This window comes from Stenella coeruleoalba, assembly GCF_951394435.1.
Source record: "Stenella coeruleoalba genome assembly, chromosome: 5".
Taxonomy (NCBI): domain Eukaryota; kingdom Metazoa; phylum Chordata; class Mammalia; order Artiodactyla; family Delphinidae; genus Stenella; species Stenella coeruleoalba.
The window spans coordinates 57,427,685-57,453,284 of NC_137150.1; the positions used below are offsets into that span (position 1 = coordinate 57,427,685).

Genomic DNA, 25,600 nt, shown 5'->3' on the forward strand with positions numbered 1-25,600 from the left:
GGTTTCATGTGCAATGACAGATGAAATTTGTCGACTCTCTGTTTTGGTTGATGAATTTTGTTCTGAGTTTCATCCTACTCCAAGTGTATTGAAAGTATATAAAAATGTAAGTTAAATTGTAGTTAAATGTTATTCAGATACAGTTTCCTTATCTTATTCTGACTCTTATTCCACTCTTTAGTGGTTTGGCCATTTTAGTGTCTTCATGGCAATCAGTACATGATTAAACTATTACATCTCCTGTGCACTCTTGTAATAAATCTAAACTATAAAGTACACAGAAGAATTATCATCTTAGAAAAGAATAAGATCATTTTAGTGTTTACTACTTTTTTGACATTTTAATAAAATCTGCATATATTCTAGAGAAAAAAATAACGTGGACATTTACCATTGTTAACAGGAGTTAAATAAGCACATAGAAGATGGAATGGGAAGAAATTTGGCTGATCGGTGCACCAATGAAGTCAATGCTTCAATGCTTCAATCCCAGCAAGAAATTATTGGTAATATTTATGTCTGCAAGTTTGTGTGTAGTTTTTTCTTTATGTCGTTGTTAAAAGATTTATTATAAAATCCTTTAGATATTTTATAAAATATTATTTACTGTTGTTAACTAAAATATCATAATTCGGTTCTTTCTAGAAAATTTGAAGCCATTACTTCCAGCTGGTATACAGAATAAACTACATACACTGATTCCTTGCAAGAAATTTGATCTCAGCTATGACCTAAATTGCCACAAGTTATGTTCAGATTTTCAAGAGGATATTGTATTTCATTTTTCCTTGGGCTGGTCCTCCCTTGTCCATCGTTTCTTGGGTCCTACAAATGCTCAGCGGGTGCTTCTAGGATTATCAGAGCCTATCTTTCAGGTATATATATATCTATATATATATTTTTTTTGAGTAGGCTTTTTATTAGGTGGTTATTGCTGTACTATACAGGTATGTATCTGATTCTACCAGTTTAGAGTCTCTTTTTAAAAACTTTTTTGAATTTATCAATTCAATAATTTTTTTAATTAATTAATTTTTTTTTCTTTTTGGCTGCGTTGGGTCTTCATTGCTGTGCGTGGGCTTTCTCTAGTTGCAGCGAGCGGGGGCTACTCTTCGTTGCGGTGCTTGGGCTTCTCATTGTGGTGGCTTCTCATGCTGCGGAGCACAGGCCCTAGGCACATGGGCTCAGTAGTTGTGGCTCATGGGCTTTAGGGCGCAGGCTCAGTAGTTGTGGCACATGAGCTTAGCTGCTCCGCGGCATGTGGGATCTTCCTGGACCAGGGCTCGAACCTGTGTACCCTGCATTGGCAGGCGGATTCTTAACCACTACGCCATCAGGGAAGTCCCTCAATTCAATAAGTTTTCAGAAAACTTACAGAGTTGTAAAACCATCGCCACAATCCAGTTTTAGAACATGTCTGTCACCCCAAAGGCTACCCTTGTGCCCATTTGCAGTCAGTTGTCATTTCCACCTCCAGCCCTACTGCTAGTCAGGTTTCTCTAGCTACCATTTTTACCCTTCAGGACATTTCATATCAATGGACTCACACAAAATGTGGCCTTTTGTGACTGGCTACTTTCACTTAGCATGATGTTCTCAAGGTTTGTCATCATGGTATATGAATGTTGTAGCATGTATCAATACTCCATTTCTTTTTTTGGATGAATAATATCCCATTATGGATATCACACATTTTATTTATCCATTCACCAATTGATGGACATTTGAGTTGTTTGTACTTTTTGGCTATTATGAGTAATGATGTTTTAAATACTCATAGACTGTTTTTATATGGACATCTGTTTTCATTCCTCTTGAGTATATATGTCTAGGAGTGAAATTGCTGGACCACATGGTAACTCCATGTTTAACTTTCTGAGGAACTGCTAAACTGTTTTCCAAAGCAGCTGCACCATTTTACATTCCCACCAGCAATGTATTAAGGTTCCCTTTCTCCACATGCTCATCAAGACCTGTTATCATCTTTTTTATTATGGCAGATGTGAAGTTGTATCTCATTGTAGTTTTGATTTGTATTTCCTTAATGACTGATGATTTTGAACATCTTTTCATGTGCTTATTCGTGTATCTTATTTTGTAACATGTCTATTCAAATCATTTGTCCATTTTTAAATTAGGTTATTTGGCTTCTTATCGACTTGTGGGAGTTCTTTATATATATTCCAGATACATACAAGTCTTTATCAGATACATGATTTCCAAATACGTATGTTTTTCTAGTCTGTAGCTTGCCTTTTAATTTTCTTATGGTGTATTTTGAAGTGTAAAAGATTTTAACTTTGCTTTTATTTTATTTTTTTTTTTTAATTTTTATTTTTTATTTTTGGCCACGTAGCTTGTGGGATCTTAGTTCCCCAACCAGAGATTGAACCCAGGCCCTCGGCAGTGAAAGCGTATAGTCCTAACCACTGGACCGCCAGGGAATTCAAAAGGTTTTAAATTTGAAGTCCAGTTTTTTTTTAAGGATTGTTTTTTTGGTGTAAAAAAATTTTTTTTATATACAGTTTTAATTTCACTTGAGAGTTGAAGGCTTGTTGTTTTAGGTAGACTCATTGTATGTTATGAAAATTCATTCTTCATGATATCATTGGTCCATGTCACAGGAGATAACTTTCAGACCATTTTTATTTTCTTCATGTATTTATGGTAAACTCATTAATTGGAGTCATTCTTTTTGTAGATTTACTACTGTAATTTTAAAAGAGAATACAGTCGAATTTTGTAAATGTAACTTTTCCATTTGTAGTGGTTTAATTGAATTAATCCTTTCCCCCCCCAACCTTATTAGCTTCCCAGATCTTTAGCTTCTACTCCCACTGCTCCTACCAATCCAGCAACACCAGATAATGCGTCACAGGAAGAACTCATGGTTACCTTAATAACAGCATTAGCCTCTCTTACGTCTAGAACGTCTATGGGCATCATTGTTGTTGGAGGAGTGGTAAGAAATAGTAACTTTTTTTTTGAAACAGTATTTTTTGGTGTAATTGAAATTGAAATTATTGCAAAGCTACCTGCTAGATCAGGAAAAGAAAGATATATTTACTTCAGTTTCCAGGATCTATAAGATGACATGAAAAGTTGTAAGTTAAAATTAGTGAATTGAGTTTCACAAGTCTAATCTTAAAAATAAATATTTAAAAAAAATTTTAATTGAAATATAATTGACATATAAAATAGTATTAGTTTTAGGTGTATGACATGATTTAATGTATGTATATATTGTGAAATGATTACCACAACATAAACAATACTTCCTACTTTTACATCACAGCACACGAAGACACAATATTTGTGCATTGGAGTAACAGGAATGATCCAGGTCCCTTATCTAGCCTTCTCCAAATACCAAAGGGATCTGCCTTAAAGTATTAAATATTATTTTTTGTAGTAGTTCTTATATGCTAAAAGTTTTTTTCATATCATTAACAGCATAGGTTTATTTTGGTTTGTTTTTATTGACGTATAGTTGATTTACAATGTTGTGTTTCAGGTGTACAGCGAATGATTTAGTTACACAAATATATATATCTCTATTCTTTTTCAGATTCTTTCCCCTTATAGGTTATTACAAAATATTGAGTATAGTTTTCTGTGCTATACAGTAGGTCCTTGTTGGTTATCTTTTTTTTCTTCTTTTTTCTCTTTTGGCCACACCACGCGGCATGTGGGATCTTAGTTCCCCAACCAGGGATCGAACCTGTGCCCCCTGCAGTGGAAGCATGCAGTCTTAACCACTGGACTGCCAGGGAACTCCCAGTTAACTATTTTATATACAGTTCATTTTGGTTTTTTAAACCTTTGACCTAAATTAACATCCCTTTTTGAGATACATTTAATCAGCTTACCAAATGCCTGGCAGGTTATAAAAGTTCTTGCCTGGTATTTATGTGCTGCTCCTTTTTTTGGCTTGATTTCCGGTAATTTCATATTTTCTCATAGAGAAGGAATATACATTTTTAAAAAATGGATCTGACTCAAAGACCTGTAGGGAGCCAATGAGTTTTCTAAAATGCCTTTTAGTACAATCTCCCTAGTGGTATTTTTCTTTCTTAAAGTAAGCTGTGAATTTATCTTACAGATTTGGAAAACTGTAGGCTGGAAACTCATATCTGTTTCATTAAGTATGTATGGAGCTTTGTATCTTTATGAAAGGCTGACTTGGACCACCCGTGCCAAAGAGAGAGCCTTTAAACAGCAATTTGTGAATTATGCAACTGAAAAACTGCAGCTGATTGTTAGCTTCACAAGCGCCAACTGCAGCCACCAAGTACAACAGTAAGTTGCAAGATTCATCTATTTTTGTTTTAAACCTTTACTGAAGTAGGACATACATGCAGAAATGCAGAAATAAGAGTACAGCTCAAAGAATTATCACAACATGAACACATTTTATAATTGCCACCAAAGTGGAAAACACAGAATGATACCAAACAAGTGGGCTCAAAATGCATGGTGGTACGTAATTTATTTTTACTATTATAGCCCAGATTTGTAGGTTTAAAGGCATGATTTTTTAAAACTCAAGAGAATTTTATTATAATAATAAATACCTGGGTCCACCAAGTTTATGTATCTTAAATATTTGTTTCATTGATTTAGTAAAAACATATAGAACTCCAGTCAAATCAATGCATAATATTCTGTATTAGAGTGCCCCTGAGAGCTGAATTAGAAAGTTTTCTGAGCTAAAGATGATTGCAATTTAATAGAAGAAACAACATGTACATAATTATAATAAAAGGTGAAAAGTGAAAAGTAATGAGAGCTTCATAATGTGAGGCTGTAGAATCTTTTTTTTTTAAATGGCATTGAGTATTTATGTATTTATTTATTTATTTATTGGCTGCATTGGGTCTTCGTTGCTGTGTGTGGGCTTTCTCTAGTTGTGGCAAGTGGGGGGCTACTCTTTGTTGCGGTGCGTGGGCTTCTCACTGTGGTGGCTTCTCTTAGGCACGTAGGCTTCAGTAGCTGTGGCTCACAGGCTCTAGAGCGCAGGCTCAGTAGTTGCGACACATGGGCTTAGTTGCTCCACGACATGTGGGATCTTCCCGAACCAGGGCTCGAACCCGTGTCCCCTGCATTGGCAGGCGGATTCTTAACCACTCTGCTACCAGGGAAGTCCCTAGAATCTGAAATCATGAAGGATAGTGGATCAGCAAAGGTTTCCTAGAGGAGAGGTAGCCTGATGAGACTTGAACATCAAAATAGAACGAGCAAGACAGAGAAGACAGCTCAAACCAAAGGCAAGAAGGTTGGGGGAAAAGGAATGTGTTCAGAAACGTGAGATAATTTCAGTGTGGCAGATGTGTACATAAGAAGGGGTCCATTCAAGTATAAACCTAACACTAGGACTGAGGTTTGGATAATTAGGAACCCTGGGAGTGATATCATTAACATTTAGCTCTAGAACAGATAACTTTGCAGTGGTGTGGTGTGTAAAGTGGTTTAGACTCAGGAGACAAGAATTGCAGGGAGATTAAACTGTTTCAGACACAAGATCAGAGCCTGTACTAACCTAGTTAAGTTAGAGCTATAGGGAATGGAAGCAATGGGGGCACAGAACTGAGACCACTGAATTAGTTCACTCATTTACCAAATATTTATTGAGCTCCTATTTTATATAACTGTTAATTTTGATTTATTTATACTAAGATCTTTTTCTTTAATGAGGATAAACTGGACCTCCAAACAAAATCAGCTGAGGCTCACATTCATAAAAACAGAATTAATGAAGCTTACTATTCATTTCATCATCAAACATTTATTAATTGCCTACCGTGTGACAATAAATACTCTAGAACTTATGGGAAATTAAAAGCTAAAGATAACTTGTATTCTTCCTTAGAGGACTTTACACTCTAATGGAGGCAACCTCAAATAATTACTCCGGTTAAAATAATACTAGCTAAAAATAATAATAATACTAGCTAAAATAATACTACTACTACTAGCTAAATATTAATGTAATAAAATATTAAAATAAAAAGATGCTTCATTTGTCTTATATTGGTATTTGGTCAGATAGGGGAGAATGGAGGGGGAAAGGACCCTGGGAAAGATGAAGATGCGCAGGAGAATAGTTGCAGAGAAAAACAAGTCAGTTCATCAAATTCCAGTGGTACACACCTACCAGGCATGCTCCAAGTTGCAAAAATATAAATATATTTTCCAAAGTTAACATATTAACTAGCACACAAATTAAATACAGCCCTTTTGTTTTAGAAATGTGGTTAAATGTTGCTATAGTTTAAAGTATTTTTGACTGTCACATAAGTTCATGAAATTTTCTTTCCTGTTCTCAGTAATTTATTTCTATAGGCAGGGGACAAGAGTAAGGCTTATTATGCTTCTGAAGAAATACACCCATCCTTTGCCTTTTTATAGCTTATTCATATTTACAGCAATATGGCAGAGTAATGTTATTACCCACTGAGCATTTGTCTTGAGGCCAGATGAAATTAAGCCCACAGTCATATTAAGCTTACAAGTGCCATACCCTCCCTCATACCATTCTTAGCCGTGTTCTTTGATACCTTATATTTTTGGGAATTTTTTAAACTTGTGATCTCTTTTTTTAATATAAACTTTAAATGAAAGCTTATTCATTTTAAAAGACATTCATGACTGCTGATAAAATTATTTTTTATTTGAAGGGAAATGGCAACCACTTTTGCTCGCCTGTGCCAACAAGTTGATATTACACAAAGACATCTAGAAGAGGAAATTGCCAGATTATCCAAAGAGATAGATCAACTGGAGAAAATACAGAACAATTCAAAGCGCTTAAGGTATTTGAACCTTTTGTCCTTAATAATATGAACATTTATTGGTTTCATTACCAAAATATAATTATGTAAAATCACTAGCAAATTTATGTTAAAATTTTTGGCTTTCTGCATTGGCTTAATTGTAATTTTGCAGTTTCAATGAAAGCTAATTTGAACAACAACAAAAAAACAAATCTGAATTTAAAGGAATTTTTTAGATCTAAGCTTATAGCTCTATGTTAAGCTATACTAGTCCTTATTCAGAGCAGAAGTTTTGTAATTAAAAGTATGAGTATGAATTTTCAGTCCTACATATCCAAGACCCATAGCTTTTCTTCTCATTGGGGACTGTTAGGTATACTTAAGTTTGAAGCAACGGAAGTAAACAAGATATCCTAATATAGTGTGGAATTCTGGTTTAATATGATTTGCCATGGATTCTTTGGAGTCTAAATAAATTGTGCTTTGGGGGTCAAGACCAGAAGTATCACCACGAGATCTATACTTCTTGGCAGTTCTTTCAGCTTTATTACCCATTAGCTGGCTCACCTACAAGTCTGGTAGAATCATTAAGCATCATTTACTTCCTGCTGCTACTTACCAGGGCACATGCTACATACAGTTGCCTATATAAAAACAGTTTGCAACGCCTGCAAATTGGAGAGGCTGTCCTTATGACGTGGATTTTGGGACATTATACTTAAAACACCTGTGATAGTGTCCATCCCTGGTATCTTAATCTGAAAAGATTAAGATTTAGCAGTCACATTCTCATTGCATCTCCATTTCAGGGTCTCTGAAAAAGGTGACTGCCTATCACTTAAACCCGAGCATCACTTCTCACACACAAATACACCCAAGTTAATTTCACATATTCCATTGCTCCTATTTTAAGTTAGGTCATCCCAAATACAGCTTTTCAAATTTGGTGAAACTATATCCAATAGAAATTTTTTTTTAACCTAGGTAGGTTTTTAAATATTTTTCATCTTGCTATAGTAAAAAGCCATAACTGATAAAATAGATTATTGGTACTTATGTAGCTTTCAGATTTTGGCAGGACTGACTTGAATAAGTATCAACATTTTTGATCTGCTAATTCTTCTAATAGGAAAGTTTAGAATAATGTTAACATAATAAGTTTAGAATATTATTAACATAATATTTGGAATCTCCCTTGTTACTAAATTAGGCTTTTAGCCATTCAGATATAATTTAACTTAACTAATGCTTCAGGAGCATTACTTGAAGAAATATACAGTGGAGTTCACAAGAACATTTAACTTATGACCTTGACCATATGCACTCAGCAACAAACAAAACAGGACCAAGAAAAGAGAGAAACTCATTTAAGTATGTGTGTGTGCCCTGGCAGAGTATGAGAATGGGAGATACAAACCTGCATTCCCCTGTCAATTTACATTGTTTTCCCTCTTGTTATGGGCATTTGGCTGCATCAAGTACAATTTTAATATTTAAAAAAAATATTTTTGGTAACTATGGTCCTTTGACATCTACCAGCTACTTTGTGTATACATAAAACCACTTATTCTACGCTTTATTCTTAACGGGAATTCAAGAACAATTATGTCTTTATGTGACTTAGGATGTAACTCCCATGTAAGGTGATATGACTCCACTGTCTCTTAGGCTTTTCATTCTTATTAAAGATTTTATCTCAGTATACCTTTCTTCTGGCCATTGGATTCTGTGTTTATTGCAAAGTTACAGTAGCACATACAATAAATGCTTTAAAAAGAGTTGATGATGTGAGTTCAGACAAATGTAGCAACAGCTGGCTAGTGATTTTTTTTTAAGATTTGCATGGGATGCATTTTTTCTCCTTGACCTTTATGATTAGATTGGTGTTTTATTCATTTTTTTAAATTAGAAATAAAGCTGTTCAACTTGAAAACGAGCTGGAGAATTTTACTAAGCAGTTTCTACATTCAAGCGATGAAGAAGAATCTTAACAATAGAGATTGCTTTGGTGATCATGATACAAGATGGAACTTGGAAGATGGGGACAGTTATTTTTATGAAGTGACTTTAAATATGAATTATACTAACTATACCTAAATAGCAAATCCTTGAGTAGATTCTGGTATTGATCTATCTCAGGGTGTGTGCATTTCTGAAAAGTGTTGTCTCTTTAGTTTTAATTTTGGGTAAAGAAAAATCCTTTGATATGTGAAAATGATGAATTAGTTTAAAGAACCAACTCTCTGACCCCTGCGGGGTGGGGCCTTGCTCTTAATTAGGGCTCTCTTTGTTTTTGATTCTGAAAAACTCTGCTTCCTGGCATCCAGGAGTTAGAGAATGCTCCTTTCATCTTCTTTCTCAAAACGAATTTTTGATGCCTATTTCAATGGGAATAGTCACATTTTTGTTTTATAAACTGCATTGCTCTAACCACAAAGGAGTGTGGAATGTTCTTGAGTGTATTATTTATGCAGGTTACAATCACTTTTGCATCCTGGCAGGTATGTAAACCACTAATAATGCTGTTTTTACTCCCTCTTTTATTCCTATTAAAATTGATGTAAAACAGTATATAGGTTTGTTATTATAGAGTCCTTATAAAGGTATTTGCGTCTAAATAGTTTTCTCATGCTTCTCAAGAAACACTTCCAGCCTCAGCTCTGATTCCAGTAAGGAAAGCTTTCTATCTCAGTTTTAAGAGTTAAGTTTGAAGTGATAAAAATAGCCAGAGATATGGGAGATCTGAATTTTGGGTGGCTACAGTCATGTACAAATGCTGTTCTTTAGAAAGTATTTGCCAAGGATACTGCTGGGTTGTCCCCCGGAGTGGCTTTTAAACATTGTATGAATTTGACAGGTCACGGTTAAAAATTATGTTTTTTACCTTAATGAAATGTTTATGAGTTCAAGTATTGTTTGTTTCTATGTTAAAAACTAATAGAAAAGTTATATGGAAACATTAAAAAACTGACATTCTAAGGCTTTGCTACACAAAACGTAGTTTTGAGGACCACCAAATCAGCATCACCTAGATGCTTGTTAGAAAGGCACAATCCCAGAAGACACAACACATTTGGCAAGTATAGTTTATGCTGCTTTTCCATGGGAGGGATAACATTTCATGCTTTTTTCTTTTAATACTCAGTACTTCTTTTTCTCTGCCTTTAAGGCTCCTGGATGCTACTCAGTCTTTTCACAACAGGTGCAACACTGTTTTCCAGGATATTTTAAGGAGAAAATATTATTTAGGCCATAGAAGGCTTTCAAAAATATTTTTTATGCAAATCGGATATTAGAATGCAATATTCAAATCCAAATAAATATTCATTTATGGCTAATATTGTTGCTTTATAACCAAAAAATGATACAAGCCACCAAGAAGTGGGATTAGGTAACAATTGCAACATGAAAAACATGTCTAAGACTGCGTACTGCTAATTAAGTTTACAATTTCAAGGCCTTAATCTTTTTTTTTGGGGGGGGGTCTTAATCTTTATATGCAAGTACTTGAACTTTTGAAATAGCATAGTGGTTTGGTATCACCTCATTAGTACAGTGGTTCTCGCAATTTAGTCCCTCAGTCAACAGTAGCACTACACTAGGGAAGTTGTAAGAAAGAATTGCATTCTTGGGTCTCATCCTAAGACCTACTGAATCAAATACTAGGTTTGGGGACCAGGAATCTCTGGTTTAACAAGCCCTCAAGGTGATCTGATGCATGCTGAAGTTTGGGAACTACAGAATAGTGTAGTGTGATTCTCCTGTAGTAAGTTTATACTAAGTTTTTCATCACTAGTTTGAATCCAGTTCCGCCTGATCAAGCTTGAAAATATGAGTGTTGGAAATGGGACACTAAAGTAATGAAGCCCAGCCTTTATGCTTAGGGATAATAAGTGCACCTATGACCAAGCCCATGAATTAAAAAGAATTGTAGCTGTTGGCGTTCAAAGTTATTGCACATTTACTTGACTGTCTACTATGTATGTTTGCAGGATTATTTATAAACTTTGTGTAACCTTCAACTTTTTACAAAACTAGATTTTTTATAAGTATGCAAGGTGAAAATAAAATGTTTGCCTGATAGTTGATAAATGTAGCATTTATACTGGCATTTAGTGAGTTTTAATCTTTTAATGATTTTTATGGCTATCTTGGGGAGACCTGCTCATGTTTTTCCTAAGGGAACTTTAAGGGAAAAAAATGACATTTTGATGAAAATCTGTGGCCTTTTAACAGTAGGCTAACATTCACAGTACTACAGAATAGGTCAGTGGCACTCCAGTCTCTTCCTTGCTTCCAGCAGCCCATTCATTTTTCATGAAGAAAATAATTACCAATGTTTAGATAAAGGAATTAGAACTGAACATGAACTATTGGGCTTGGAGTTTAGTTCTGGGACTTAAAAGTAATTCTACTAAAAATCAAAACATGCTACATGAAATCTGTTAAAAGCACTTTATTGATTACAGTATCAATTCACAGCAACATTATTTCACAGAGCTACTGTACAACTAAAGGAACAAATTACTGCAAGAAAGATTCAAGAATACTGTTAAATCATGATACAAGTCCATAGTTTGGTTTAAAGCTTTTTTCTAAGAGCTTTAATCTAATACATTCACCTTTCCCACAAACTACTGACATTCAGATTCAGTTGGCCACAGCTGTTGTAGAAACCATTCTAGGTGAAGAAAAACATTTTAATCAACTTAAAAAACCCACTTAGACATGAATGCCTTTGGATAAGAATATGCAAATGCAAGTGTTCAGATGCTTCTTTGAAAAGAGAAAACAATAGGATAGAGCACCATTGTGTAAGACACAGAAAAGGCTTGAAATATCTACCAAGTATATCACTGAAGTTCTATTAATTAAAAAATACTGTATGATGTAAGATTCTGTCAGGCACATTTAACACCAGTTGAAACATATAACCAGCTTTTTCATATGCTGCATTAATCAACTATTTTGTAGGATCAATTGGATTTAAGAAAAAAGACTTAGGAAATTTTATCAACATGCAAACAAATTTGCTAAACACAAGGTGTACCATCATTCTGATTAATAAATTACTTTTTAAAACAATGCTAGCTTAGACATTCAACTACAGACCACTTTACTGAGTACCTATTATAACCAATACTTTTAAATATATCAGTGAATTTAAGGCAACTTACAATGAACAATGGGAGAAAAACTAGTAAATATGAAGGGTACTTCACATTCTACTTAACCTAATTTAAAATACCAATTTTATTCACTGTGATACCATTTCTCACAAGATAGTCTGACTGGTGGGTGTTTTAAAAATTCTAACAGGAGGTAAGAAACGCTTCAAAATTTTGCTTTCCACAGTGGCAAAAGGGAAATTAGAAACTGAACATAGTACTTAATTTAAAAATGTTTTTAAGTCTGACTCACACTGTGAAGATTTTAGAAAGAACATGTTTATTATTAAAATCATAGGCCCATTTGGGAGATTGTTTAATCACTTTCCATTAACGTTTAAACACATCAACAGGTAAGCCACAAGTATTCAACTGTTGTACTTTAAACTGTGAGACATTCACCAATGATCAAGCATAAATTTCCATGAATGTCTTCATTTTTAAAAGTCTTAATAATATTACTAAATCTAAGACATCAAAAGTGTTGGAGAAGGTTAGTTATATAATATTGGCACAGTATTTTTTTTTTTGCAACAATAAAAATTTCACTTTGTCACCTGGAGAAGCCAAGATCCATTTCTCTTTCAATATGTTAACTTTAAAATTACTTAACATATTCCAGAAGCAGCTACCTCCGTTATGTCTAGGAAACTAGTTTACTATCATCATGCAGTATTAATCAGTTCAACTGAGTCTAAATTAAGATAAGGAGATGGCTTACTAGGCTCTCTTGAAGAATTAAGTATCTCTTGATACTTAAGTATCTCATGAAATATTAAGCCTAAATCTTTGCCTCTCTGAAGATGGAATTCAATATGCTGTTGTAACCACAGACTCAACTATAAAAATCCGAGCTAGGGAGGGATCTTGGATATTTAGTCTAAATCTCTGATAGCATAGCTGCCAAAATTGAGGCCTGTCCATCAAAGTGGAGGTGATGTTCTTGCTGAGAGCACAAAGTGCTTTCTTGAGCAGGTTTATGGGATGATTTGCTGAAGCACATGGCAATCACTCCACTTTGTTTTAGAAAAGCGTATGTGCCTTTAAAATATTCTTGCCACATCTTAAAAAAACCTGTTCTTTACAAAGTGATTAAAGACTCTACAAATAAACCTAACTGAGGCGCATGACGTTTAAATGTTTCTTAGGTAAATAGAAAAAAATCAGGCACCAGAACTGCAATATTGATAAAATTCCTTAAAACTACTTTTGGCCATATTTTTTTTAAGTTTTGAAAAACTGAGATTCAAACTGTACTGTGCTTCTACAAATTATACTGACTTTAGGAAGTTCTTATGCACAAAAGAATTAGATGAGCAGATGAACTCAAACTGCAAAGAAACAAATATTTAGCAACTGGAACCCATATCACTAAACAACGGTTTAAGTAGTAAGTTAACGTGGTAATGAGGTCACCATTCGGTCATATGTATAATACGGTCATAACAGCCGTAGTAGTGGTTAATTTTCAGTTGCCTAATACATATTTAATTATGGGAATTGCTTTTTAACTATCTACAAAAACTTTAATAACATTAAATCACTTTTATTAACATTTTGAAGACCACAGACTTCTCATAGTCTGTGTGCCTCTGACTAAAGTATCTTGTTACTAGAACCACTTTCAAAGTAGAGGAGATACTCTCTTTTTATATATATAAGGCTATTTTGCACATGGTAGAAGTGCTCTCTTGAAGAGGATTTTGGAATAAATTGCTGAACTACATGGTAAACCCTCACCCCTCTCTATTTTTGGATATGAATATGTCCCTTTGAAGTATTCTTGCCTTATCTCAAAGAGCTGCTCTTTATGAAGTGATATAAATAGTCCACAAACATTAACAGCTAAAGCTCATAGAAATCTTGAATGTGTATATAAATATACATTCATGCCTGCCATCTACAAGTCTGTTTTTTTGGTCCTATAAATCTTCCTTTTCCCATTTTATTCTTTTTAGTATCTTAAAACAGTTACTTATTTCATTATGGTTGATGCACTTATTAGCACATCCACAATATAAAAATGAAAATTTACAAGTAAAATTTGGGAGTATTTAGGTTAGGGTTACAGGTGATCAAAAGTTAACAGACCTATCTCAACAGTTACTGACAGTTTACTGTTACAAAACACAATGCACTTCTACATCAGAAAAACCCCACGACTTTACCATCAAAGAAGACTAACAATCTTCTACTGTCAATCATTTAGATTATTTTTAAGAGAGAAATCCAAGGGTCAAGGATCTCTGTTTAAGTTCAAGGGGGCCCGTTCTAGTAATACACACATTATTATATCACTGACAAGCAGAGGAATTGCTTAGTATTTTCCTCTGACCCCTTCAAGAACTGCTCTTAGAATCTTCTTTTGGCTTTAAAGTGGGGGTCACTTTGATCTTGGTATCCTTTGAAGCAAAACCACTTAGAAACCAATATTTTGTGCTAATGGGAGGAAATATTACAGAAGATCAAAAAGCTTGAATGTCTGCTTTTTAAATTTTTGAAGGCACGGAAAGTTAACATCAATTCAGATTTTATATTATGTGAACAAATTCATAAAGCAACTTTCTTAATGATTATAACTAGTCAGACCTGGTGACTGGTTAGATTTTATACTTCTTTGAAAAACGTAATGCCATCACATTATTTTTCCTACCTAGATACACACTGATGGAGAACACTGGGAAAAATCTTTCAGATGCAAGGACAGTCCAAATGTTCATCAATCTGCTGAAATGAGTGCACCTTACAAACTCAGTTCTAGAATATGAAATCAATAGGAAAGCCCAGCTATTTCGAATGCTACCTAAGTGTCATTTGATCATAACCAGCTTTTTAAAATAACAAGAAACCATTCTCATGTGATTACTGCTATCTACCAATTAATATAATACGAGTTTCTTATGTATGTCTAAAATTTCAGAGTGAGATCTCTATTCCCTGGCCATCAGATTATGTCCCCTTCAAAAGACTAAACATGAGCACTAATTTAAATTGATAAGATGGCAGAGGATATTGCAGAAACTAATGATATTCACAAGGACTCCCCTCAGTGGTACCTAGGCCTGTCAGCATTCTTAAACAGTAAGCAACCAGGATCTCTTTTAGATCAAAATGGTCGGAATACAAGGGGACTTGCTTCAAATATCAGTACACACATCAATGGTATCACTTCCATCTATTACTGTGCCTGGTTCCTCCACTATAAAACTCAAAACTATGACACTTTTTAAGGTATACAAGGTTAAAAATGTAGTTCTTAAAAAATGCAAACACATACTCTCAAACATGATAGGCTGCTATAATGTGTACATTCTGTTCTACACAAAGAAAAAGAATTAGACAGTACAAGCAAAAATTCATCAAGGTTAAATTAGCTCAACTCCTCAAATTAATACACTGGTCCTGATCTCAGCAAGCACCTTTACCTTGTTTTCACCTTTTTTTGTTTTGTAGTTTACTGAAAGCTTCTTTTTGTATATAATAATAGAAAAATCTTCACCTGCAAATATAAGGTAAATTCTTTTGCACAGCTATAGGCTGTAGTACTGACTTCTCCAGGTATCAGTGGAGAACAGAAAATTTGTGCTGTTAATTCCAGATTCTAAGAAAACTGTCCCAAGACCCTGTTGCCACAGCCATGCCATCATCAGTTACACCTAAACAGCTGACACGGTTGTCATGACCAGCAAGAACACCTGAAAAACAAAAGTTCAGTAAAAAGTTAGCAATGGGCAAGTTTTAGAATTAAACAAGTGTATGCATAAAAGATCTGGGAGAGTACTTAAAAGCTAACAGGTTCCCCTGAGTTGAGAGACTGAGTGCCAGGGGTAAGGTGGGCATGTAGGTAAAATAAAATTCTTTGTATTCCGTGAACTTCTGACATGTGCATCAAATTGTGTTTTTCATTTTTGAAAAATTATTTTATAATTATGCTTATGTTCAAAATCATCTATTCAACAACATGTAGTCTTTTATTTTACATCTCTAATAAGTTCATGATACTTCTAAATTTTGCCAATAAGCTATGCTATTTTCAACAAAAACAAAATTTTAAATGTTCAATGAACTTTTACCACCAGAACAACAAAAACATGAGAATGAAGCTGACTTATACTACCACTTCCAAAAATAACAACATAATTTATTTACTTTATTCTTTTAACCACCAAACCCTGGAATGTTTTGGTCATAACTTTCTGAAACCATCAAACTCATCTAGTCTTAGTTTTCTTTTGTATATTTAACCTATTTGATCTTCTGACCACTACACAGGATAAAATTAAATATTCCCAAATATTTGAGAGGAAGATGAGAAAAGTAAAGATTTAAGAGAAAAATTAGAATATATCAAATTCTCAAAAAGAATTTTTTCTTTAATATACTGTTTGAGTTTTCATTATCTCCATATGTAATTAAGCATATCATTTTCACCCAATCTTAGGAACAGAAGTTCATCTTGTCTAACAATATTTTGTGCAGTACCTTCAATATGGCAATGTTTGGCAATAGGCAAATTTACCATTATGGGTTGAAATAACAAAAAATGACCATTGTGACTAAATACTCCAAGTCATATTGGAAAGAAGAATGAATTAGCAATTCATGAGTCACATTTCAATTTTAAGGTGAAAGTATCCAGTTGAGTCAACTTGAAACCAAACAGCTGTAAGCAAAGCAAAACTAAAACTCAAGCATATGTTTAAAAAAATACAGAAAACAAACATGTTTTTATTTTGATATGGATATTAATTCATTCGATCCAAGCAAAACACCTAATACCTCAAAAAAGTAATTGGCTTTGAACAAAAGTTCAAAGAGTATCTCCAAAAGTTTACTTGCAAAATGCTTACCCGTGAACTTTTCTGCAGTCTCAAGAGAGGCTGTAGAAAATTATTCCTGGTAATGTTGACATTGCCTCCACTCCCTCAGAAACCTCAGCAACTGTATAGGTGTTTAAAAGGGCAAGGACATACACCCACAAGGACAGCAAGGATGAGAGCAAGCAGTGGCAACAAAATTTTGTGTGCTGTATGGTGGTAAGTGTGTTAGTGGACCCCAATGCTAAGTTCAAAGCAAATGGTCTGATAAGCCAAGAAACAAAAGCAAACTGCAGAACCTCCAAAAGGGTCAGATACTAGTGGAACCAGGTATCTGTGGAACCAGACACGGGCAAAGATGGGGTAAACTGAGGCTACATTAGAAAGTGTCCAGGAATCAGTTAGACTCCCCAGGTCTCTTCCTTCACTCTGCAGAGTCAGATGATTTATCATCCTGAACCAGAACATAAGACTAGAGACTTATTTGCTAGAGAGAGTAAAAGAGGGTCTCTTAACTAGAAGAAAGTAGGCACAGTTGAGATTGGTGAAACTGCTGAAAATGGGGAATAAGTAAGTTTACTTGCTAATTGTCTTGCACCCCAGCTTCTTCCCGGAAATCAGCCCCCAAACTGTCAGTCAGCTTATATACTTCAGGTAGAAAAGTGGAACAATCCACCTCAGAGAAGACAGCTGGCCCAAGGGGAAAAAGGCCATAAGATATATCAGAGATTCCCCAGTCAAAGCCTGGCCCGATCACTGTTCAGTGAGGCCTACAGTCAGTACACCCCAACCATGTGCAGAGGGCTTTCAAACAGTTATAGTGCCTCACTCTTAAGGATAAATAAGAGGCTAAGAATCAGAGTTTTAAGGAAATATAATAGGACACTGAAAAAATAAGAAAGAAGGGGGAAAAAAGGCAACTTGGAAAACAAAAGATTATGCTTTCAGAAGAAAACTTCAAAAAAGGCTTTCATTAATGACCCCAGAAAAACAAAAGACTTTTATTCATGAAAAAAAGAATGGGGGCCCTAAAAAAAAAAACTCTCAAAACGATGGTAGCAAAAATAGAAAACCAAAGCTTAACAGAAGCTTCATGGAAAGAAAAGGCAAGAATTTCTCCCTGAACATGGAGCAAAAAAGACAGATGGAAAATATGAGAGGAACTAATAAGAAAGTCCAAGAAGTCCAACGTCAGAATAATGGGAATTCTGGGCTTCCCTGGTGGTGCAGTGGTTAAGAATCCGCCTGCCAATGCAGGGGACAGAGGTTCAAGTCCTGGTCCGCGGGAAGATCCCACATGCCGCGGAGCAACTAAGCCCTTGCGCCACAACTACTGAGCCTGAACTCTAGAGCCCATGAGCCACAACTACTGAGCCTGCGTACTGCAACTACTGAAGCCTGCATGCCTAGAGCCTGTGCTCCACAACAAGAGAAGACACCGCAACAAGAAGCCTGCGCACCGCAACGAAGAGTAGCCCCTGCTCACCACAACTAGAGAAAGCCTGTGCGCAGTAATGAAGACCCAGTGCAGCCAAAAAGAATGAATGAATGAATGAATGAATGATGGGAGTTCTACAAACAGAATGATAATGGAGAAAAAAGTGCAACCAATTAAATAAGCCTCCTAAACTTCCCAGTACTCCAGGGTATACGTTTCCAGGTTGAAAACGTCCACTGAATGCCCAGAATGAGGGATGAAAACGGATCTACTCCCAAACATATCAAAACTTGCAAAAAGTTTGAAGATTAATTAGTGAGAAGTACATCAAAACTAAGAATGTAAGCCAAAAAATTAATTTGACCCTAGAGAATATTCAAAAGCAGCGCAGCAAAAGAAGTCACAGTGGGCTTCCCTGGTGGCACAGTGGTTGAGAGTCCGCCTGCCGATGCAGGGGACGCGGGTTCATGCCCTGGTCCGCGAAGATCCCACATGCCACGGAGCGGCTGGGCCCGTGAGCCATGGTCGCTGGGCCTGCGCGTCCGGAGCCTGTGCTCCGCAACAGGAAAGGCCGCAGCAGTGAGAGGCCCGCGTACCGCAAAAAAAAAAAAAAAAAAAGAAGTCACAGCATATACCTCACTGCTTGGCAGTAAGTACTGTTTAAAAATTCATAATTGTGTAATAAACACTGACTGATGTTCTAAACCAAATTCACTACATGGGAAAAACTGGAAGATGGAAGCTGTGGTGGGAGGAGGGATGTTGTAACCAAACCCTCAACAGATAATGCCTAAAAGTTAAAAAAAAAAAAAATCAGGATGTTCTTTAAAGATATAAAAGTAAATACTTAAAAGTAGCTACCATTGGGAGCAGAGAACATGGGCTGGGGTCAGAGGACTGCTGTGTTTTGCTAACAAGCCATATAGACCTATTTGATTCCTTGAGTATAATTTTGATTCTAAAAAAATTTTAAGTCACTCTGTGTAATTTGTTATTAATGACAGTCCCCAGTACAATTGGATGCTAATATTCTGGAAGCTGCAGGGGAGAACACAGAGTACGGGGTTAAGGGGAGACAGTGGTTCCATGTCCTGCCCCATACAAGATCTGAGCCAAAAAGAAGATCCATGTTTCCTGTCAGGTTATAAGAGAACTGTAATTGGGAAAAGACCATACTAAATTATATTCACTATTCATTTATGTCAAAACTTACCAAACAAGAAAATATAGAATCAGATATTACTCTTCAGAAAACAGAAACATAAATATGGTTTATGGACTGTAACCGCACTCAAAAGATCAACGACCATGAATGAGAACTGCCATGTTGCCATTCCCCAGGGTGTCCATGGGGGCCCCAGAAACAACCGATGGGAACCTTTTCACATTTCCTGACAAAATCAAAACCTAATGTGTACTTATTTACTAACCTGCACGATCTCCTTTTAGTGTGTCCCATACGTTACAATTGAAGTCATCATACCCAGCTAACAGGAGACGCCCACTTTTTGAGAAGGCTACGGAAGTGATCCCACAGATGATATTGTCATGAGAATACAATAATAACTCTTGGTCTGCACGAAGGTCAAAGAGCCGGCAAGTAGCATCATCAGAGCCAGTGGCAAAGGCATATCCATTTGGGAAAAACTAGAAAGAAAAGCAACAAACATTTATTCCATAGAAGTACACAAAAATTATGTGAGGCAGTGTAATAATAGACTCTGGGGTAAGACAGACCTAGATTCAAATTCCAACTTGGTTTCTTACCAGGTGAATGATGTTAGGCACTAAAGATTCTTAAACGCTTGAGTCTTAGTTTCAGAATTTAGTGTGTTGGTTAGGGCTGAATGAAATAACACATGCACAGTACCCATAACCCACTGTTCAGCACAAAGCAAGTACTCAAAACATCCTGGCTCTGGTCCTCCATATGTCTTACTAAAATGTTTAAATCAATTATTACTATTTATAGAATTTATATATGTATGTATACTCTTAAATGTTCCAATAATCTCATTATGAGAAATAAATAGGAAACATTTTATAAAAGAGAACAAAAATCATCCAGTTAGGCTAGGTTATAAAGTTAAGCTAGTAGTAAAGAAAACTATGCATTAGTTTGTGAATCCCCTTTCTCAGATACTGTGGCACTACTCAACACTTTTTACAAAGAGGAAATCACTTCATGTATCTATTGGTCATCTGTATTACTCTGTTAGTACCTGCTGATGTGTAGGAATAAAATGAAGAATATAAATTTATCTTCTTTGTGGCAAATATTTTATAGTTTGTCATTTGCATTCTAATATTTTTTACTTTTTTAAAAATATAAAGAAATTTTTTGGAGGTATCACTCTCCCTGATTTCAAACTACTACAAAGCTATAGTAATCAAAACAGTATGTTACTGACACTAAAACAGACACATAGATCAATGGAACAGAACAGAAAGCCCAGAAATAAACCCATGCACACACAGTCAACAACAAAGGAGGCAAGAATATAAAATGAGGAAAAGACAGCCTCTTCAATAAATGGTGTCAGGAAAACTGGTCAGCTAGATGCAAAAGCATCAAGCTGGATGACTTTCTCACACCATATATAAAAATAAACTCAAAACGGATTAAATACTTACACGTAAGACCTGAAATCATAAAACTCCTAGAAGAAAACACAGGCAATATGCTTTTTTCTTTTCTTTTTCTTTTTTTGGCCATGTTGCACAGCTTGTGGGATCTTAGTTCCCTGACCAGGGATCAAACTCAGGCCCCCCTCAGCAGTGAAAGTGCAAAGTCCTAACCACTGGACCACCAGGGAGTTCCCAGGCACTATGCTCTTTGACAGTGGTCTTAGCAGTATTTTTCTTGGATGTCTCCTCAGGCAAGGAAAAGCAAAAATAAACAAATGGGACTACATCAAACTAGAAAAAGCTTTTGCACAGTGAAGAAAACTACTGACAAAAGGAAAAGGAAGCCTACTGAATAGGAGGAGATATTTGCAAACAATATATCCAAAACATACAAAGAATTCACAAAAGTCAATATCAAAAAAACAAACAACCCAATTAAAATATGAGCAGAGGAACTGAAGAGACATTTTTCCAAAGAAGACATACAAATGGCAAATAGACACATGAAAAAATGTTCAACATTACTAATCATCAAGGAAATGCAAATAAAAACCACAATGAGACAGCACCTCACACCTGTCAAAATGGTTATTATCAAAAAGACAATAAGTGTTGGCAAGGATGTGGAGAAAATATCCCTCATGTGTTGTTGGTGGGAATGTAAACTGGTGTAGCCACTATGGAAAACAGTATGTAGGTTCCTCAAAAAATTAAAAATAGAACTACCATATGATCCAGCAATTTCACTTCTGTGTATTTACCTCAAGAAAACAAAAACACTAATTGGAGAAGATATACATGCACCCTGTTCAATGCAGCATTGTTTAGAATAGCCAAGATCTGGAGGCAACATCAGTGTCCATCGATAGAAGAATGGATAAAGAAGATGTGAGATATACACGTACACACACACAGACACACACATATACATACACACAATGGAATATTACTCAGCCATAAAAAAGGAAATCTTATACCATGTTCTTGAATTGGAAGAATCAATATTGTCAAAGTGAGTATACTACCCAAGGCAATCTACAGATTCAATGCAATCTCTATCAAACTACCAATGGCATTTTTTCACAGAACTAGAACAAAAAATTTTTAAATTTGTATGGAAACACAAAAGACCCTGAATAGCCAAAGCAATCTTGAGAAAGAAAAACAAAGCTGGAGGAATCAGGCTCCCTGACTTCAGAGTATACTACAAAGCTACAGTAATCACAACAGTATGTTACTGGCACAAACACACACTTGATTCCATTGATCCACAGATCAATGGAACAGGATAGAAAGCCCAGAAATAAACCACACACTTATGGTCAATTAATCTACAACAAAGGAAGCAAGAATATACAATGGGGAAAAGACAGTCTCTTCAATAAGTGGTGCTGGGAAAACTGGACAGCTACATGGAAAAGAATGAAAGTAGAACATTCTCTAACACCACACACAAAAATAAACTCAAAATGGATTAAAGATCTAAGCATAAGACTGGATACTATAAAACTCTTAGAGGAAAACATAGGCAGAACACCCTTTGACATAAATTGCAGCAATATCTTTTTGGATCCTTTCCTAGAGTAATGGAAATAAAAACAAAAATAAACAAATTAAACCTAATCAAATTTAAAAGGTTTTGCATAGCAAAGGAAACCATAAACAAAACAAAAAGACAAGGACTTCCCTGGTGGTCCAGTGGTAAAGAATCCACCTTCCAATGCAGGGGACGTGGGTTCAATTCCTGGTCAGGGAAGTAAGATTCCACATGCCGCAGGGCAACTAAGCCCGCGCACCACAACTACTGAGCTTGTGCACCTCGATGAGAGAGCCCACGTACCGCAACTACAGAGCCCATGTGCCCTGGAGCTCACGTGCCACAACCAGAGAGAGAAAATCTGCATGCCACAACTAGATAGAAGCCCATGCACCACAACAAAGAGCCTGCGCCGCAATAAAAGATCCTTCATGCCTCATCTAAGACCCAACACAGCCAAAAAAATAAAGAAAATAAATAAATAAATATTAACAAAACAAAAAGACAACCTACAGAATGGCATAAAATATCTACAAATGATGCGAGTGACAAGGGATTAATCTCCAAAACACACAAACAGCTCATGCAGCTCAATATCAAAAAAAACAAACAATCCAATCAAAAAATGGGCAGAAGATCTAAATAAACATCTCTCCAAAGAAGACACACAGATGGCTCAACATCACTAATTATCAGCATCACTAAAATCACTAAAATCAAAACTACAATGAGGTATCATCTCACACTGGTCAGAATGGCCATAATCAAAAAATCTACAAACAAATGCTGAAGAGGATGTGGAAAAAAGGGAACCCTTTCAAAATCTGAAAAAACATTTCAAGAAATGAAAAATCATATAATAACTTATCAATATGGATGCAAATTTTAAAATTTTAACAAATCAAATCCACTAGTAACTAAAAAGGATTATGCATTATAACCAAGTGAGGTTTGTCCTAGAAATGTAGGGTTGGGTTAATATTTGAAAACTAATCCACGTAAATTCACCATTTAACAGACTGAAAAAGAAAAACCACATGATCATCTCAATAGATGAAGAAAAGACATTTGATAAACTTCAACACTCATTCCTGATAAATCTGTAGCAAACTAGGAACAGAAGAGAAGCTCATCAACGTGATAAACGTGGTGGGATGAGAGATGGAGAGGATTGCATTTGCCTATTCCAAAATTCTACTCTTAAACCAGGTTGGCCTAATAGGGGGTGGGGGTAACAAAGCCTTTACTTTCTCTGATATTCTCTAAAGATTATATAAAATTGACTTTCAATATGCACATGATAAATAAAAACAAATTTTTCCCAAAAAATATCTTCTTGCAAAATTAGAGTGTATCTTACACCCATAAACACTTGCAATTACAGTGCTTTAGGAAATTCTAGTCATATCTATACATTTTGGCATCTGATCCACATAGGACAATTTACCTAAGTCAAGCGGTATCCCACCTCCTCTTAATATCCCTCTCCTCAATGCTGACTGTTTGATAAATCATTTTGATTGTCATTCAAAATGCCATTTTAGTTTTAATTTATAAAGACATATGACTAGTTCATTCTCATTTTTGGAGTTATTTATTTATTTTCTTTCTTTTTCATTGATGTATAGTTGATGTACCATATTAAAAACAATACTTTTTTGAAATAAGAACTAAGTACTTATTGTCTGGCTTAATCTATTTGTGGATACCTGTTTGAGGGTTTTTGTTTTCAATATGAAGGAGATTATAAATAATTTATACCATTTATTGAGCATCCAGTCTATAGTTTCATTTAGTCTTCACATTATTCTTTAATGTAGGTAGCATTATTCCTACTGAGGAATGTGTAGCTCACAGAGGTTAAGTAGCCCACCTGATCTCACACAGCTGGTTCCCAGCAGAACTAAGATCCAGAGTTTGCTGACTTCAAAAGCTATACTCTCTACACTGAACAGCTGCCTCTGTCTTCCTGACTGTCTCTCTTTGGGTTGTTCCCTTGACCCAGAGATATGGGACTTTGTTCTCCTCTGAACACACTGTTGATACTCATGATCTGCTTGTTTGCTCAAGATGATCTATCCCTCTAAATCTGGGAGAAAAAAAAAAAACTTATTCCTGATTACCTGCAAATAAGGACCTAGGCCTATGGATTAAAACCTTTCCATTAAAAAAAATCAAACCCTTGTTATTTGGGGGTTAAATGTTACAAAAGCATACTATTTATAAGAATGCTTGAAGGGAATCTGTTGTTAAAATCATACTGTAGAGTTCAACACTTTATACGCACAATAAATTTTCCTTAGAAATGCTCTTCACTTACACTGACAGCATTAATATCCGACACATGGCCAGTGAAAGACTGTCTACACATTCCATCTCGAATATCCCATAATTTTGAAGAGGCATCACAAGCACCAGAAACAAAAGTCCTCATGTCAGGACTCAGAGAAAGACTCATCACATCTCCAGAATGCCCAGTGAATGTAGTGGTCTGCTGGGCAGTTTCAATGTCCCATAAAGCACTATAATTAAAAACAGAAATAATTAATGACTGCTCTTTTCTTACATTAGTTCCTACTACCACCCTCAACCTCAAAATCAGTAATCTTCTGGAATAAACTTACCAAGTTGTATCTCCTGAACTTGTAACAATTTGGCTGTCATCTAAAAAACGACAGCAGGACAAGTAGCCTACAGCATAGAGAGTAACAAATGTTAGGTTATCACTGATTAATTCAATTACCGTATGAAACAGTAATATATATTTTTAAACATATAATACCTGGGCAAGTGTTTGTTAATATAATCTATAGTTCTACTTTTAATTACTTCCAACTCTATGCTGCCTGCAACTGAATTTTATCAACAAACTCTCTTAGGTATTTACTGTGTTGATGACTCAGTTACAAACTTGTGTAAAAGACACAGTCCTTTCCACCTACTACAATTACCTAAGAGAAAGATACTCCTTAATACAAATATCTATTATAATCTATAGCAGACTTGGTTAAGTACCTTGGAGAAATATTTTAAAAACCTCAGGGAAGGAAAGGTGGCACTCAAATGCTCAGAATTCATCTGTGCTTCAAAATATGGAAATTTCAGGAACAATACCATTATTAAGATTGTGTAAAAAGCACAGCCAAATAGTACTTCCAAGAATCCAGAGAGGCTGAAACCTGGTGAGTGGTGATAAATTCCTAATTAACACTGCTAACCAAATACTATATTACTGAACT

At 35.4% G+C, this 25,600-nt stretch overlaps 2 protein-coding genes across 6 annotated transcripts in view; one reads left to right on the forward strand and one right to left on the reverse strand.

Moving 5' to 3' along the window:
- MFN1 (mitofusin 1) overlaps nucleotides 1-10,861 on the forward strand; it is a 34,186-nt gene extending 23,325 nt beyond the window's left edge. For all 4 annotated transcript variants that reach the window (XM_079921702.1, XM_079921700.1, XM_079921701.1 and 1 more), the window contains 7 exons: nucleotides 2-106; nucleotides 404-506; nucleotides 646-875; nucleotides 2,810-2,962; nucleotides 4,103-4,299; nucleotides 6,678-6,812; nucleotides 8,683-10,861. In XM_079921702.1, coding sequence (XP_079777828.1) covers nucleotides 2-106; nucleotides 404-506; nucleotides 646-875; nucleotides 2,810-2,962; nucleotides 4,103-4,299; nucleotides 6,678-6,812; nucleotides 8,683-8,764 — 1,005 coding nt within the window. In that variant the 3' untranslated portion in view covers nucleotides 8,765-10,861. The remainder of the gene's footprint in view (nucleotide 1; nucleotides 107-403; nucleotides 507-645; nucleotides 876-2,809; nucleotides 2,963-4,102; nucleotides 4,300-6,677; nucleotides 6,813-8,682) is intronic.
- Nucleotides 10,862-11,223: 362 nt separating this feature from the next.
- GNB4 (G protein subunit beta 4) overlaps nucleotides 11,224-25,600 on the reverse strand; it is a 60,128-nt gene continuing 45,751 nt past the window's right edge. For both annotated transcript variants that reach the window (XM_079921297.1, XM_079921296.1), the window contains 4 exons: nucleotides 24,986-25,052; nucleotides 24,682-24,883; nucleotides 19,627-19,843; nucleotides 11,224-15,636 (listed from right to left, as the gene is read on the reverse strand). In XM_079921297.1, coding sequence (XP_079777423.1) covers nucleotides 15,530-15,636; nucleotides 19,627-19,843; nucleotides 24,682-24,883; nucleotides 24,986-25,052 — 593 coding nt within the window. In that variant the 3' untranslated portion in view covers nucleotides 11,224-15,529. The remainder of the gene's footprint in view (nucleotides 15,637-19,626; nucleotides 19,844-24,681; nucleotides 24,884-24,985; nucleotides 25,053-25,600) is intronic.